The sequence below is a fragment of the Panicum hallii genome, chromosome 9, assembly GCF_002211085.1.
Source record: "Panicum hallii strain FIL2 chromosome 9, PHallii_v3.1, whole genome shotgun sequence".
Classification (NCBI taxonomy): Eukaryota; Viridiplantae; Streptophyta; class Magnoliopsida; order Poales; family Poaceae; genus Panicum; species Panicum hallii.
Genome location: NC_038050.1, coordinates 7,194,527 through 7,210,442, shown reverse-complemented (window position 1 = coordinate 7,210,442; position 15,916 = coordinate 7,194,527). Strand labels below are relative to the sequence as shown.

The 15,916-nt window shown below is 52.1% G+C and overlaps 1 protein-coding gene across 1 annotated transcript; it reads left to right on the top strand.

Moving 5' to 3' along the window:
* The first annotated feature begins 6,858 nt into the window (after positions 1-6,858).
* Positions 6,859-8,858, top strand: LOC112873701 (protein FAF-like, chloroplastic). The gene is made up of 2 exons (XM_025936725.1): positions 6,859-7,032; positions 7,123-8,858. The coding sequence occupies exon 2, from the start codon at positions 7,169-7,171 to the stop codon at positions 8,447-8,449; it is 1,281 nt and encodes a 426-aa protein (XP_025792510.1). The 5' UTR covers positions 6,859-7,032; positions 7,123-7,168; the 3' UTR covers positions 8,450-8,858.
* The last annotated feature ends 7,058 nt before the right edge of the window (positions 8,859-15,916 follow it).

Here is a 15,916-nt window from a genome sequence, read left to right as displayed (position 1 = left end):
GGTTGGTTCTGCGGTGGCTTTTTCTTGTTCTTGTGGGAGTTGTTCTTCTGAACAAGATTGGCACTTGAAGCACCAACAACTCCTTTCCCACGTATGTCCTTTGCTCTCGCCTTCTCCTCAACATCAAGAGTCCCTATGAGTCCATCTATTGTGAACTCCTGTCTCTTGTGTTTTAGAGAAGTAGCAAAGTCCCTCCAAGAAGGTGGCAGCTTAGAGATTATACCTCCGGCCACAAACTTATTGGGTAACACACATGGGGACTCTTTGCTGCAATTTTTGAGATCTTTTGCCAGAGTATGTATTTCATGAGCCTGTTCCACTACAGAACGGTCTTCGACCATCCTGTACTCAAGGAATTGCTCCATGATATACAACTCACTCCCGGCGTCAGATACTCCATATTGAGCCTCAAGAGCATCCCACAATGCTTTGCCAGTTGGCAGACGGATATAAGAATCCACCAGGTTATCACCGAGAACACTTATGATCAAGCCTCGAAAGAGGATATCAGCCTCATCGAACGCACTCTCTTCCTCTGGAGAGAATTGTTCAGGCTTACCCTCTTTCACATGGATCACTCTCGATAGTGTTAACCATAGTATAAGCCGCTCTTGCCAACGTTTGTAATTTGAACCATCAAATGGTGGTGGTTTGATTGATGCAGCAAAGCTAGATACCGAAAGCCTATTAACAAAATTAGGTTTTTGGATTGTTAGAAATCTAGGCAATTTTCGGTATATTTTAATTCCAAATATTAATATCAATTTCATGATATAAATGAGTGATAAGGTGTGTACAATATATGTGCACGTGTTCATGTTATTCTCACTAATAAGCATGAACAAAGAATTAAACCAGAGTAGGTTTAAAAAGTACCCCAAGGCGGGACCAGTGCCGGAGGCACCGGTTGCGCCGTTACCAGCTGGAATAGACATACTATTCGACTGGCCTTGCTTGAAGTAGCCGAACTATGTCGTTGCAGGAAGATGTTCGCAGTGCAGTCCCACGAACGGTTACGCCGGGAAGTAGACGAAGTAGTCGTTCGCACGAGCGGTTACGCCGGGAAGTAGACGAAGTAGTCGTGCGCACGAGCGTAGACGAAGGAGTCGTTCAGGGAGCGAGCAGTCGCGTCAAGACGCTCCCCAAAAACCTAATTGCCCGCGTCCCGTGCAGGACCTTCAGCGAGTAGAGGTTCCGGAGGCCCTGCTCTCGCTAGACCTGTGCGCGCAGTGCTAGCGATGGGGAAGGCAGAAAGCAGCTGAGGGAGAAGGGAGAGGTCTCCTGAAGAGGAGTACCTTGAGAATGCTTGAGATGAGTGTGAGGACGAGAGGAGAGGGTGCTGGCTTATATAGGCACGAGATGACTCAGGTTCAACGAACCTGGACGTCATGAATGGCTTTGATGAGCGGCAGTTAATGTGCCTTAATGTGCCTCAGATTCAACGAACCTGGACGTCACGAATGGCAGTTAATGTGCCTCAGGTTCAACGAACCTGGACGTCGTAAAGAGCCTTCAATGTCTGGTCATTAGTATCGACATTAACCCTCTGTTTTAATGCTCTTTACTGCAAAAACGTCGCACCGCACCGCACCGCGCCGCGCCGCGCCGCGCCGCGCCGCGCCGCGCCGCGCCGCGCCGCGCCGCGCCTCGGCCACGGCCACGGCCACGGCCACGGCCCGGCCCGGCCCGGCTCGGCGAGGCGAGCGAGCGCGCGCGCGCGTGTGGTTCACCGTCCTCCTCTTACCGGCTTCTCAAGCGGTGTACACGAAGTCCACCTTTTAAGTCGGTTGAGATCCTCCTCAATTCCCGGTACGGAATTAAGCATTGATTCCCTAGCATTAATAGTGGGCTTTAAATTCTTTTAATTGCAATAGAGTGAATGGGCCAAGCCCATTACTCCAACAGTCTTCCGGATTTCCATTGGAATCTTGACTACAGCGGAAAGGATACCCGGGCCTTTGCAAATGATGCCAACGCGCAGAGGAACAAAATCCTGACGACTGAGGGAAAAATCTACGCTTGGAGTGTGCTCTGTCGGCGTCGGATTCATGTGCGCGTTCACAAGAGAACTGGAGCATATGGCAGAGACATAATGCCAGCATATATATCCAATAAAAACATTATGGGCTGTTGGAGATAAATGGATAAAACTGCTTTTGAAGGATAAAAGCACTGGGGGCATGAGTATGGGAAGGCCATTGTGGTTCTAAGTATGGGCTGTAGGGTGGGCTCGGTCTGTAGGGCATCCTTCTTTCCTTTCATTTTTTTTTTTCAAAAAACGTTTCATCCTTTTTCAGTTTTCATAAGCCTCTGCCTTCATACTAGCCATGGATCCATTGACATCTGTGTGGCACTTGTACAAATACTATATGGAATGATGCCGATGAAGATCCACTTTTGCAATTTATTGTCTAGGCAAATTGCCAATGATGCAGATCTTGTGCACCGAAAACATGCATAGTTGGATTCCATAGGGGCAGGGAATCTTCATCGGCATTTGGGCAAGATCCCCCTGTCGCCTACTACATCATGAGGAAAGAAAGTCTCGTTGGTCTGGTCCCTTGTGCAGTTTTCTGTGCTCCGGGGTCGTTCGTTCGTTAGGTCTTCGCTACCTTACCTCGGCCCCCCGTGCATGGACCTTTCCTTGAATTTTGCAAACAGGACCACGGACCACACGCACCCGCAGCTTTAGAATAGATCACGGTGGATTTGATTACGTCCGGGCGCTGGGCCACGCGCCCCCCGAATCGCGTCCAATGGGCTCTGCGGGGTTGGCAAAGCCAGCCACGCTTTCCCGAGGTGCTTTCCGCAACCGCGACGGCTGGCCGCGCCGGCCGCCGTCCGATCCGGATCCGGCGAGCCGCCGGGCGCGCCTGCCAGTGCCGTACAACACATCCCCTGAGATTTCTTCCGCCCTGCATGGTCCAAAGCGAGGGCGAGGCACCAAAGAAAAAGACTCGAAAGACGGGCGGGGTCGCGGAGCAGCAGGGCAGCGCTCCCGGAATAATTCGCCGGCGGCGCGGCCCGGCCCGAAGCGAGCGCCTTCGCCGGCAAGCCAACTAGCCAGGCTAGCCTGGTGATGAGATGAGATGAAAATGGCCGGCCAGGCCATGCCAGGCTAGGCCAGCCGGTCCCCCTGAGGCGTCGCGTCAGTGGCGGGCAGATTCCAGGCCTGCATGAGACGAGATCGGGGTGGAGATCGCGTTCCTGACACACGCCGGCGGTGGCCGGTGACGCCTCGCCGTACGCAACGTAGGCCACGCTAGCTGCTGCTGCTACGAGTGGAAAGGCTAGCGCCGGCGGTCGGCGGGGGCTCGGAAATGGTGGCCATCCGGATATGGCACTGGGAGCGGGAGCGTGTGGTTACTCGAGCGAGCCGGGCCACGAATGGACAGCACGGTTGGCTGGTGGTGGCCTCGCGCCTTTGGTGAAAATTTTGTTTGGTGCCCATAGGTGGGGTGGTGCGTGCCCGTCGAGCTTGTCTGGTGGGCAAAGGCGAGCCTGTGGCCGTTTGGACGCTTTCAGACCTGTTGAGCGGCCATTGGTCGCACAGAAATGCTATGAGCTACGCTTTCTCTAGTGTGTGTGTTTTTTTTGTGGTCCGAGAGGCATGCTACTACGAGCCATGCTTTATTTCTAATTTTGACCGAAGTTTGCACACCATGAAAGGTGAAATAAAGCAGGTAGAACGGTGAGTTAAAGGACGTCCGCGCGCCATGAACGAACGTTCACCGATCCTGGGCCCCTCTTCCTCGTTTATTTTTCAGCCCCCATGCATGCTTCAATACAACGCGAATCTTGCCAAAAGGAAAACGCAAAAAGAAAAAAAGCACGGCTCGCTCCTCTCACTTCCTTTTCGAGCAACAATTATCGCACGGAAAGGGAGCTCGGGCACCGTCACAACAATTGTCTGCTTGTCTCATTTCAGAACAGGAAACGGAAACCACGTCAAATCAAAGGCCCCCAAGATAAACAACATTACTCACTCGCGCGTGGTGTCTTGTCCATCTTAAACAACAGCGGGAACAAACTTACTACGCACGGAACGGGGGATGGCATCTCCGTCGGGTGCCAACAATTTCCGTTTCGGGCGCGAACAAGCGCAAGTGCGCGTCCCAAAGCGGCCCCTGCCGGCCGCCGCTCGCCCGAAACGCGTCGCCGCCGGGCGCGGCCGACCGCAGAACCCGGGGGGCTGCCCGAATTCCGTTCCCCCGCGCCACCTTCCTTTTCCCCGGCTGCGCACATTCCCGCTGGCCCCCGAGCCGGTCGATCCCACTCGCCGAGCCGGGCGAATCCGCCGCCTTTTAGGCCCGCCGGGGACGGCCGGATCCGCGCCGGCGGCCCATCGGACGGCTGGGGGCGCGGGCCGCTCACGTTGCTCCGCGCGGCCTCACCTCGTTCGCCCAGGTGGCGGCTCTCGCCGGTGAAAGTTCGTTCGCTCGCTCGCGGGGGCCACGCGTCTTTTAACGGGAAAGGCGGGCCCGGCCCCGCGAGCCGCTGGGCTCGGCGAATGGACGGTGCCCCCCTCCTGTACCGTGCGTTCCTTTTCCGTTTCCTCTCCTGAACCCCCCGCCGGGATTGGTGGGTTACGGGCGGTAATAGAGGCATCTGCGACTTTGCTCGATTGGATAAAGGGCGTAGAATAAATTGGCGAACGCCTACGGTTGCGTTGCATTTGTACGAGTTTCTTTTTGAAAAGAGAGAAAAACGGAGTGGTACAAGTACGTTTCACAGCGTGGGCCGTTAACAATGTTTTGGAATAATCTCGGTAAACCTAAAACAATTCAAAAGGTCAATGACGAATTTTGGACTCCCGTTAGATGCTCAAATACTGAGCCTGTTTGGACCACGGAAAATTCTTGATTCTGATTAAGCTTTCCAGGCTGGGTTAGGGCCTGTCCCGCACTATACTATTGCTAGTAATTTTTTTTTTAAAAAAAGATGCATGGAGGTAACTGAGCTGATGTGTTTGCAGTTTCATGTACCATGTGTTCAGATGAAGATGAGCCTCTCCAGTGACAGTGAAGGACGAGGTTATTACAGTTAACTCATTATACTTCGTTCTTACTACTAGCTTGTCATTTGTTCAGACGCACCAAATCAGTTTTAAGGACCTAAGCTTGCCCACAAATTTACTAAGCACTAACTACTATGCTCTCTGCATGCCTTTTAGTTGCTCGGTTACCTTAGATCGTCTTGTAACATTTCCTTACAGTGAAACTTAAGTGCACTTCTATGTAGTACAAAGCTAAGAGTACTAACAAAACAAACACAGTGAGTTTGAGGTCGATTAACGATCCACAAATAAAGATTTATGTAGCTACTAGTAAATAAGTAAGACATGACAACACATTCTCTATCCGACAAAAATGTGCTAAAGCCTAGAGAAAGTATCTCCATTCCACTTAAGAAGAGGACGGCGAGTAGGCTAAGGGAGAAAAAAAGGCTACCTATAAACATTTAAATATTTTGCCTGTGCTGATGAAAAGTGAGTAAGATGTGAAACAGAAAGCAAACGGAGTTATGTTTCATGCTTTCTCGCTTGTGCAAGGGTGTGCAGCGAATAGGGCGATTGTCATTTCAGCACCAGACAGTGACGAAGGACAATTCTTGTTCCTGTATGGAGACGCAAACAAAACTTAAAGGAACAAAAATAGAATCTTTCCATGCAGTGTTGCTTACCTAAACCAATATGCAAGAACGAGAGCAAAGTTAAATTTTTTTTTGATAAGATAGCACAATTGGTGCGTCGAGGATGCTCCAGCTGTAAACGGGCAGTAACCGCTGGGAATTTGTCCTCCGATATAAAACGCCCCCTCTCCCCATGCACAGCACGGGTGCATCGCCTTCTACCGACTGTCGTCGAGCTGGATGTTTTGAAGGAAAACATGCGATGAACGACATCCTACAACCTCCTATGATTTTTAGCATGGGGACCTATTGGGTGTTAAATGCCAACATGGCACAGTGGGCATTGGCAACACTTTATCCGCTGTCGGATGAAGGCATGTGCGTATGATAGAAAAATGTACGTTGGTTTAGTTGGTAGATTTGTATATTCTGAATTTGGTAACCTATACAAACCATTGATAAATTTGTATGATCTGAATATAACGGTATGCTTGGACTGTAAAAGATCTGCGTAACTTATTTTTATGACTACTCCATTAACAACATAGATTACTCATACATATATGTGGGCATAACAACTATTGAGTTGAATAAAAAAGATCATATATTATGTAGCCGCACAATCATGCAGATACTTTTTTAGCACTTTTACTATAACATTCTGTCTCCTTTTCCCGCTATTTGCTTACACTGTCATCGCAGAAAAAAGAACCAATTGATTTTAAGATGTGCTAGCACTAACATTATAAAAAGGAAAATTCTAAGACACATAAAAGAGTTGGCTCAAATCCTAAACCATAGGCATTTAACTTTAACATCCATATAGTTTGAGCCTAGACGCACATGTTGGTGGACCCGCAGTGAACAAAGCTAAGCGTCACTTGCTGCTAGCATTAACGTGTCCGCTTCTGTTCTTGTTACCAAGCTCCAGTCACCACAAGCAATGCATCACCCATGACAACCATTTTATCCATATGAATGATAGCCTCAACGTAAACCATATATATATCCACAATAACCTCAGCAACGCAGACCATGACAACATACCCTGGCAAGAAATGCCAAAGCATAACTTGCAAAAAGGCAGAGGAAAAAACAGAGCATGGTGGAGGCAAGTAGTGGAGGAGCATGGGCCCCTCCTCCTTTGGCCCTGGACGGCCAATGCCCCTCTTCCTCTCTCCCCTCGCCCCAGCCCCGCGCCTACAAATAGCCCCCGCGCCGAGCAACCACACCATACATGCTTGCAAACAAAGCTTGTGCTGTGTAAGAAGAGCAGCGCAGAGATCCAGCTCACGGAGTCAGGACTACTAGCCAAGATCACTACTCCCAAGCAGTTCCAAGACCCCCAAGTGCTTCCAAATTCCAGGCTCCCCTTGCGGCGCTGCGGCGTGCATCTCTGAGGTAGTTGTTGGCTACTCTTACTCTTGACCCTTCGCAACAGTCGCCAGTCATCTGTTCCTCACGTCTCTTTGCGATCGTGCTTCTTCGCAGGGAGCAAGCGAGCCTGCCACTTCACATCTTCCTCCAGGCGGCAAGGATGTCGGTGGCGGTGTGCCGTGGCCCGGCTGTGCCGACGTTCGAGGCGCCCAGATGGCTGCGCCCTGTTGAGCCGTACAAGCAGCCGGAGGTCGTCGTCGACGACCGGCCCAAGCAGGCGGACATATGGAACGCCATCCAGGCCGACGTCCACAAGGCGGCCGCCGGCGCCAAGAAGGCGCCCAAGCCGTACGTGCACCCGCTCGTGCGCCGATCGTCGAGCCTGATGAGCCAGAAGAGCCTCGAGGTCTGCACCGAGAGCCTCGGCAACGAGACCGGCTCCGGCGACTTCACGTCGTCCCTGGACATGGCCTGCCTATTCGACTCGGCGCTGCCGGTAGCGGCTGCCCCGGCGGAGGAGTCCTTCTGGCAGCACGACGCGGCCCGCGACTGCGAGGAGGAGCAGTGGGATGGGAAGGACCTCGCGGTGGTGAACTACCACTGCTCGGCCGGGACGCGGCCGCCGCGCCGCGCGTTCCCGCCGCCGCTGCCATCCATGTCGCGCCGCGACGGCCCGTGCCTGCAGATGCGCCCGCGCCGCCAGGACGGGCGCCTAGTGGTCGAGGCCGTGGTGGTGAGGCCGCGTGGGTACCTCCACGCGAGGCGCCAGGGCGGCCGCCTCCGCCTCTCCTTCGTCGAGTGCTGCGCTCGCGACCAGAGCGAGGCGAGCAAGATCACCGCGGGGGCGGCAGAGGGGCCGTACTTCCCGACCGTGGAGCCCAGGAGCGTGCAAGAGGCAGAGTCGGAGGTGGAGATGGAAGAGGACGACGAGGTTGACGAGGAGGAGGTGGAGGTGGTGGACAGGGGCACCGTCGTGGAGGTCAAGGTGAGCTCGCAGCCGCAGACGGCCGCCGCCGCCAAGGTGCACCGCTCGACGCTCGTGATCAACAAGTTCGTCGGCAGCACGCCGCTGTCCGCGGACCAACCCCGTTGCCACGCCGACAAGACAGCAGAGCCCGAGGCGGAAGCCAGCGACGACGAGGCGGAGGCGCAGTCACCACACTCTACACTGCGCCGGGTGCCGTCGTCCACGACGACGCTGGCGGCCGCGGTCGCCGCGGCCTCGACGGGGACCGACATCCCGCCGGCTTCTGAGGACGACGACGAGTGCGGCGGCGTGCACCTCTCCGCCTCCGCAGCCGCCGCCGAGCCCAAGCAGCTCCTGCTGTTCACGTCGCGGCGGGGGGACAAGCAGGACCTGCTGCAGAGCGTGCGGCGGTGCCGGCAGCTGCGGCAGAAGCCGCTCTTCATCCTGGAGCCCTACTGCATTGCCAGCTCCTGAACAACAAAGCCGTCGATCATCCACAGCCACGCGACACACCGCTGCGATCGCGACAGTCCGGTCGGTCGCGTCGCCATTGCCAGCCCTAATTAAATTAATCACTAGCAAATCAAGCACCGTCCTGATTGGCCCCCATTATAATAACCTCGTCAATACGTCGCCGTCACAGTGGCTACTGCATGCTGGGCATTATCATTATTTTTTTGCGACGCATCCTTCCCATGTGTTGCTTGGTGTTCTTCCTTTTTGGACTGCTCGTGCATCGACCAGTCGCCATTTGGTCCCTTGCAGTAGTGGCCTCTCGTGCGTGCTGTAATTGTTGCTGCTCTAGTAGCTTGCTGTCTCCTTGTATCGTTTGCGGTGTGATTCGAGTAAGTAATTTGCCAATGGATTAACTGATTTGTTGTAACCACCCTTCTTCTTCCCCTGTGGGTTTAGATTTGCTGCTGTATTTGGATGAGGCATCATGCATCCATCAGAGCTTGTCATTTTCAGACACATGATGGCGCCTTCCATTTCTTGTTTCTTTTTAAAACCGGTTTCGTCTACCGAATCCTGTGGTGATGATGGGTTCCTGCATGACGCCTACTACTACTAGCGCGTTGGATCCTGGAGAAGATTTTTGGAGAAGACGGATGTGCGTACCGAACAATTGTCGCAGTGGCAAATAAGGATAAGAAAGATAAAAAAGGATGCGTGAACTAGTATGGCGTGTCTTGCTGCTTTGGGTAACCCTAGATCGATCGCCGCTGGGATTGGATACACAAATATACGTGACGTTTCCTTGCTATTCACATCAAAGATCCATGGTGCTTTCTTTGGCCGGGGGGAGGCAAATGGTGCCGCGGCAACTTTTGTTGCAACGGAAAATATAATGCTACGTTAAGTTCATTATTTTGCCACAGCTGATTTATTTTTTATTTTTCTTTTTTTATTTTGAGGGCAATATTGCTTTTATTGTCACAATTGGTTTGTTATTGTAAGACTCCAAGTTACATGTCTGCTAGTGTGTAACAGTTTAGAAGTTGGTTGTAATAAGGAAAACATTATCGCAATGAGGGCAACTCTTCAAATATGAATGACAATTCTAGGCATTTAGTACACGTATACTCAAATTTTGTTAATTTCGTAGGATTTTTCGGAACGACTTTGGATCTTAACTTTTGCAACAAATTAAATCTCTGGATACACTATGAAAGGCCAAATTGTAACTTTTTTGAAAACACTAAAAATACATTTTTAGATGAATTTTCATCATTTCAAAAATCTAGAGTTGCGCCCTTGTTTCCAATGCATATAGGTCGAGCAGTGGCGATTTTTGTAATGGCAAGTTTCATAGTTTTTATTTGCATAAGAGACTAGCTATTTCTCATGCCATTTCTCTAATCTGTTTTCCACTAAGGCTCTTCGAAAATAAACATTAATTGAGATAGAGATAAGCACACTAGCTATGATCGTGTTCTTCCTCATCATAATATTATACATGGGGTATTGTTGGTTGAGAGGTTTGTTTCCTATCCACGCATCTTCGCAAATCCAGATCTGTGTACCACTCTGGAGGGCGAAAGATCCTAAATTGAAGAATTCCTCTTTGACTTCCATATGATCTATCCTGCAAATCTACAACTTCCTTTTCAACCCGTACGTGCAATTGTTTTGTGTGGTAAGGTTAGGCACTCTCACCGGTGTTCCACTACGATTATATACAGTTTGTAGGGTTATCATCTTAAGGTAGACCCCGAACCTGTTTAAACTCTAGGGTCGTCCTTTGTGGATAATTGGATCAGGCGCGGCCACGCTAGTACACATGAAGTGTTCTCTGTTATGTTCTTCTGGTTGAGCTACCTTGGCCGGCGGTGGATTCGCGCTCTCCGGGTTAAACAACCAGCAGATACTGTAGCATATATCCAGTGTGCGCGCGCTATCCCCAGTCCACAGTAGGCAGCACTGCACTACTAGTGTGTCATGGGAAAAGCTCCTCAGTGTCCGTTCCCTGCGCGTGCTGGGAGGCATAGAACGAAGGTGGGGAAGGAATCCTCTCGACCAACGGAAATGGAGCTCACGCACTGAATTATTCGAGAGGAGGGGGGGTGTGGCCAACAAGGAACCAGCTCCGCCGGTGGTTTAGATGACTGAAGATCTCGTCTCCACGTCACGTGTCCTGTGAGCCCCGGCTCGCTGTCTCGGCAACTTGCGGGGCCAGTCCAGCAACTGGGCTGCGGCCGCAGGAGCTGCGCGCCTGGGAACCGGCTGGCCGCCGCCCGCTGGCCGCTGTCAGGGGTCAATCATACGCCGCAGGATGGATGCTCTGCACTGGAGGGCGAGACCGCGCGAGAGAGTGGATTTTGTCCCGCGCGCCGGGCACGCGTCCGCCAGAAATCTCAACGGCAGCTGCGACGTCAGGATTGCATCCGCCGGAAATCTCAACGGCAGCTGTGACGTCAGCATTGGTACCGCACATACTGTGCTGTGTATGTCTATTGCTACAGCTACCGATGAATAAAGAAAAACTCCGGCGGACGCGTGACCGGAGGCTCCTTTTATTTTTCTCGCGAGGCCTGATGCGCTGAACCACACCACGTACAGCAGCATTCAGGCCTGGTCGGCAACCAGGAGGTTGTGTCTCGTGCGTGTCTTTGTGATTTGGTCGGCAACGCAGCCAGCTACTACTGACTCGCAGACTCGTCACCTAGTAAATGCGCCCTCTCTCCGAGCGCTGACCGGGCGGCTGTCAGTGCCATTGCAAGTAAACTGAAACTAGGGGCCCGTTACGTTCTCACACCGAAGCAGCAAAGGCTCCGATCCCCTAGTGATATCTGTCAGTCCCTGGCATCACGTCTGCCGATCTGCTTCTTCGTCTGCAAGGCACATGATCTGAAAAGGCCAAAAGGGCAGCAGGAACCAAATCGTTCCTGCAGAACCACGATCGCGCGTTATTCCTCTTCTCCTCCAAGGTTCAATCAGTCGGCCGGCACACGGGAAAAGCGGATGGCAGAGAGGTCCCCGAGCAGATGGTACGCGGAGATTTTGCGTAGGCCGCTACTGTTGTAGCGGGAACCGATGCTCATCCGGCTGAGAAGATTTTGTCCCCGGCCGACGTACTACACTTGTCGCAATGGCATTGTGCCACCAACACACCTTCTCTGTTTCCTTTTTCTTTTCCTGAATGAACCTGCTGCGGCTAGAAGCCTAAAATTGCAGTACCGTCCGAACAAAGTTTTAAGACTGAAACTGTATTGGGACGGGAATTACGACAAATGCCGAGATGGAATGTGTGTGGTAGGAGAATCCAGTCATTGGATGTTAGTTATTAGTTATTGCCGCCCACTTATGACCCTAACTGAGCTGATGGTCCAAAGACAAGTAGCCATGCATCAAGTGCTGACCAACGTAGGCTGAATTCCTCGGCTCAGTGCTCAAATAATTTAGCCACTCCCTTCCCAAAAGTACTAGTACAAACCCTCTCATCATGAGTTCATGACACATGAGGTCAAACTTTATTCTGCAGGTATGGCACTATACATGCTCTGTGGCATTCAGTGGAGGTGTTTGGTTCTTTCACCTATGCCTGTAGACACATTAGTCTGTCTGTCTGTCTATGGATAAGTTGCAAATTGTTTTCCCCCGACCAAGGGACTCCACTCTGTCCCCCCTGTTTCTTTTTTTTATGTGGGGGTTAGGGGGCAGCCTACAACATCAACATTGCGGCAAGAGAAAAAGCAGCGGCAGCAGCAGAAGAGAAATACTCCCAAAAGTCATCATGGAAAAGTTTCATCCCAAAGTCAACTGCATAAACAAGTGACGACCGAAAGGGATGCGTGCATGGCCAATGGGCACAATTGCGTAGGAATTAAGGTACGCCTCTTATCGGCTCACTTAATTAGCAAGAGAACTTTCTCCCCTAATGCAGTGTAAAAACAAGCTTAATGAGATGCTGGTTCCATGATGCTGCTGTCATGTTGACCTACCCATATTGGAAAGCGCCCATGTATTATTGTACGCGCGAATGACGTATGGTACTTTGGAGGGTACCATACCAAGTCGATCCCATTGGTATGCACGTATTAACAAGAGTTTGTATTAAAAAGTCATGGAAAGGGTCAGCCCCACTATAGCATACTTGTAGTAATAACAAACTAAAGCTGCAGAGATAGTTTATGGAAAATTGCAGCGTGGTGCATCACGACGTGGAAAAGAAAGAACCTAATACTTTCCCTGTCCTTGGCAAATGTCACTTTCGTTTTACCATTAGTATAGCAAACTGCATCTTACATTCGCAAGTCGATAGAAAAACTAATACCGACCGGAATATGAAAAAGTTCGCCTACACAACCTAACCATGGCAATGCGACTGCTTTCTTCTGCCTTCGCCGGAAAATAAAATTCCCATCCCACCTGAGAAATGAGGAAATAAAGCCCAGTTAGAATGTTCAGAAAAGAAGCCATGCCCCAGGAATTTTCATGTCGACAGCAAAATAAAATGTCATGCAATTGGCTAAAAAAGATCATGTGTCTATACAAGCCCACATATTTGTCCGCCGGGCAACTATTTGTAGGCACGCTGCAGTAACCATGCGTTTGGCTGATGTCATCACACACGACGCATCTTTGGCTGCAGGCGGATGTTCGATGGGCATGCACACTCGGGGGCTTCCGTTCTAATTCCTCCGGAGATGCGGCCTTATCTCCATCCACCGCAGCAAACATTCCCCCTTTCACCTTTCCCCCGCTTCACCCTTTCAGCGGGACATAAAACTATTGCGCCCTCACGGCATCGCATGGCTCACGTTAACCGCCCGCCGGCCGGCCGGCCGTGGCGAGCAGACACACAGTCACTCTGGCCAAGTGGCCAGCACCTCGCATCGCCGCCAAATTCCCTCGCTTGCCGCCTATGCGTAAAGAAAGCAGCGGTTCCTCCTTCCACTTACAACGCAAGCCCTGCCTGCGTGCGAAATGGACGCCGCGGTTGCGAATGTAAGACGCGAGAGCGACAGCTAGTGGCGCCAGGGATTCTTGGTATCCCGTAAAGGCTCTCTCTCTCTCTCTCGACGAGTGAGTAGTGAGCTGTGCTCGATCGATCAGGGGCCAGGGAAAAAGCGTCCTAGCTCTATCCCCACATGCATGCCCAATTCTTGTCTTGCGTATGCGCGCTGATTTCGCCGGAGTGAATCCTACGGATCTATCGCTGAACGGTGACGGCCTCGTTCGGTCCAATCTGTCGTGGAATTTGTCCGTCGGGCGCCCGTGATTTAGACCGCCGTGAAGAAGACAGTTTAGCAGCCTTGTCGCGACACACCGCTTTCTCGTCAGGAATTCAGAATATGCGTTCTGACTCTTTTCTAGCTTGGCATCTCATCAGCAGCAGTTAACCTCGAGACGCCACACATGTGAATCATCGGTTGGGCGTCGTAGTGCTTGTTATCGCAAGGAAAGGATCAACGCTGCGAATGAACAATCTGCTCTGTGGCCAGAAACCCGGGAGCAGATCATCGCGCGCCTTTTATTCCCCGGCCGCGCGGCCACGTCGGCCGCGGATAGGATCGCCGGGGTGTTCGTGGTGGTGAAGGAGCGCGAGTGAAAAAGGGCGAGACCGACCCGCTGCCCGCGGCAAGTTGGAGCTCGGCCATGCATGCAAGGCAGCACGCAGCACCTTGCATGGAGGCGATCGATGAGGCGAGGCGACGTTGGCCGGCCGCCTTTCGTTAGGAGAAGGACGATGGGATTGGTTGGCTGCTGCGGCCTGGAAGTGGAATAACCAACCGAATAAGAACTGTTACGGGCACTGATGACTCAGGGGTGCTGTTGGAGCAAGCGAGCACCGAATTGCCTGGCTGTGGCTTTCCTCAGCTAGCCTGGGGAAAGTAAGAATCTTGTAGCCTCCGGAAACGTTAACGTTAAGCCGGTGGACTGGTACTGATGGTGTGACGGAACGGAATCCGTCTTGGCATATGCCAGTGATCTTTGGAGCGAGCAGGTTCGATTCGAGGAGCCAGCCCGGAAAAAAACTGTTGCATACTTGCATAGATAAGCCCTCGCTCCATAGCTAGTTCCCTGTGTGACAGAGTTCACTGAGAGAGGTCACCGTCACCAGAACGAGGGAGCCGAGGGCCTAAATAAAAGGAACAAGGGCCGAAAACGATTTTGGCACACGCGGGACACACGGCAAGTCAGGCAGTCAGTCGAGTTTTTTTTTAAAAGGGTTAAAAAAATTAAATTTGAAAAAAGGGTACCGTTTTGAAAATTTTCGAAAAATGGGTGCCCCCGTCTGATCAACGGGGGGGGGGGGAGGCGTGGGGCCGGCGACCTCCCGCCCGTCCGAAAACTTTTCCCAGGCCCCTCCCGAGGGCCTCTTCGTGAATAAGAAAAAAATTTTATTCGCGAAGAGACTTTTCTTATTCGCGAAGAGGCCCCTGAGGCACCCCGCCCGCCCAACGGGCGGGAAGTTCCCATTTTCTGTTCGAATTCTTGTTTTACATACTATTTTAAATACAAGATTTATTCACCATACTCTTTTGTATAAATATAAAATTTTAATTTAATTTTACGAAAAAAATTACTATATCTAAAACTCGTACGAAGATGGTTAAACGATAATGTTTTGCAACGTAAAATTCAAATATTACGATTGTACGATACATCAACCCATTAAAAATAAAATAGTATCATACAAAAACAGTTTAAATATATAGAGTCCAACGAATTAGGAGTATCTACCCCGCCTGTCCCGGACCTCGCGCTCTCTTCGTCCTCCCCCCTAGTCCTAGGCCGTCGGTGTATGTGGCCCTCCGAGTACGTGAATGCATCTGGAGCACGGTGAGGACGAGGCGGAGGAGGTGCTGGCGTGAACGGGTCATCCTGGGACTGTGCAGCTGGAGCGCCGTACGTTTGGGAGGGACCAATAATGTCAGGCTCGGCGCCGCCGCCCACCAACTCCGACCAAGTGACGGAGCCGCCCTCCCAGTCGTCCTAGAACGGCACACCGAATAGAGCACCGTGTGCAGAAGCTTCCATCAACCATGCATGCTGAGTATAGCCTTGAGAGTACGGAGCAGCTGGCGTCGAACCCGACGGGAGAGACGTTCCTGGAGCATAGGCGCCAAACGTCTGAGGCTCCATTCTTGCAGGAGGAGGTGTCGGTACATATAGATAGGGGTACCTCCTGCTAGGGTGTCCAGGGCTTGGCGCCTCACAATCCGTAATCTCCCTCTCACCTTCTGGGGGACGTGGCACATAGCCCGGGCCTGACAGCTGGGACCGTGGTCCCCGGACCCTCCCCGAGCTATTACAAGTCCGGGGCCTCCACGTCCCCAGGAAAGGCTGGGGAGCTTTCGGGGGGCCTTCGCGGACCCGGTCTCTCCAGGGAGGTCCGGGACCGCTGCGTGTGGTGGCCGGTCCATCACAGGCCAGCCCGCTCCGACCGGCCTCGGGGGCCCGGACCCCATCCCCCGGGAAGGGGTCCGGTGCCGC

Excerpts from the sequence above, each read along its gene's own strand:
- LOC112873701 (XM_025936725.1), top strand. The coding sequence starts at position 7,169 with ATGTCGGTGGCGGTGTGCCGTGGCCCGGCTGTGCCGACGTTCGAGGCG.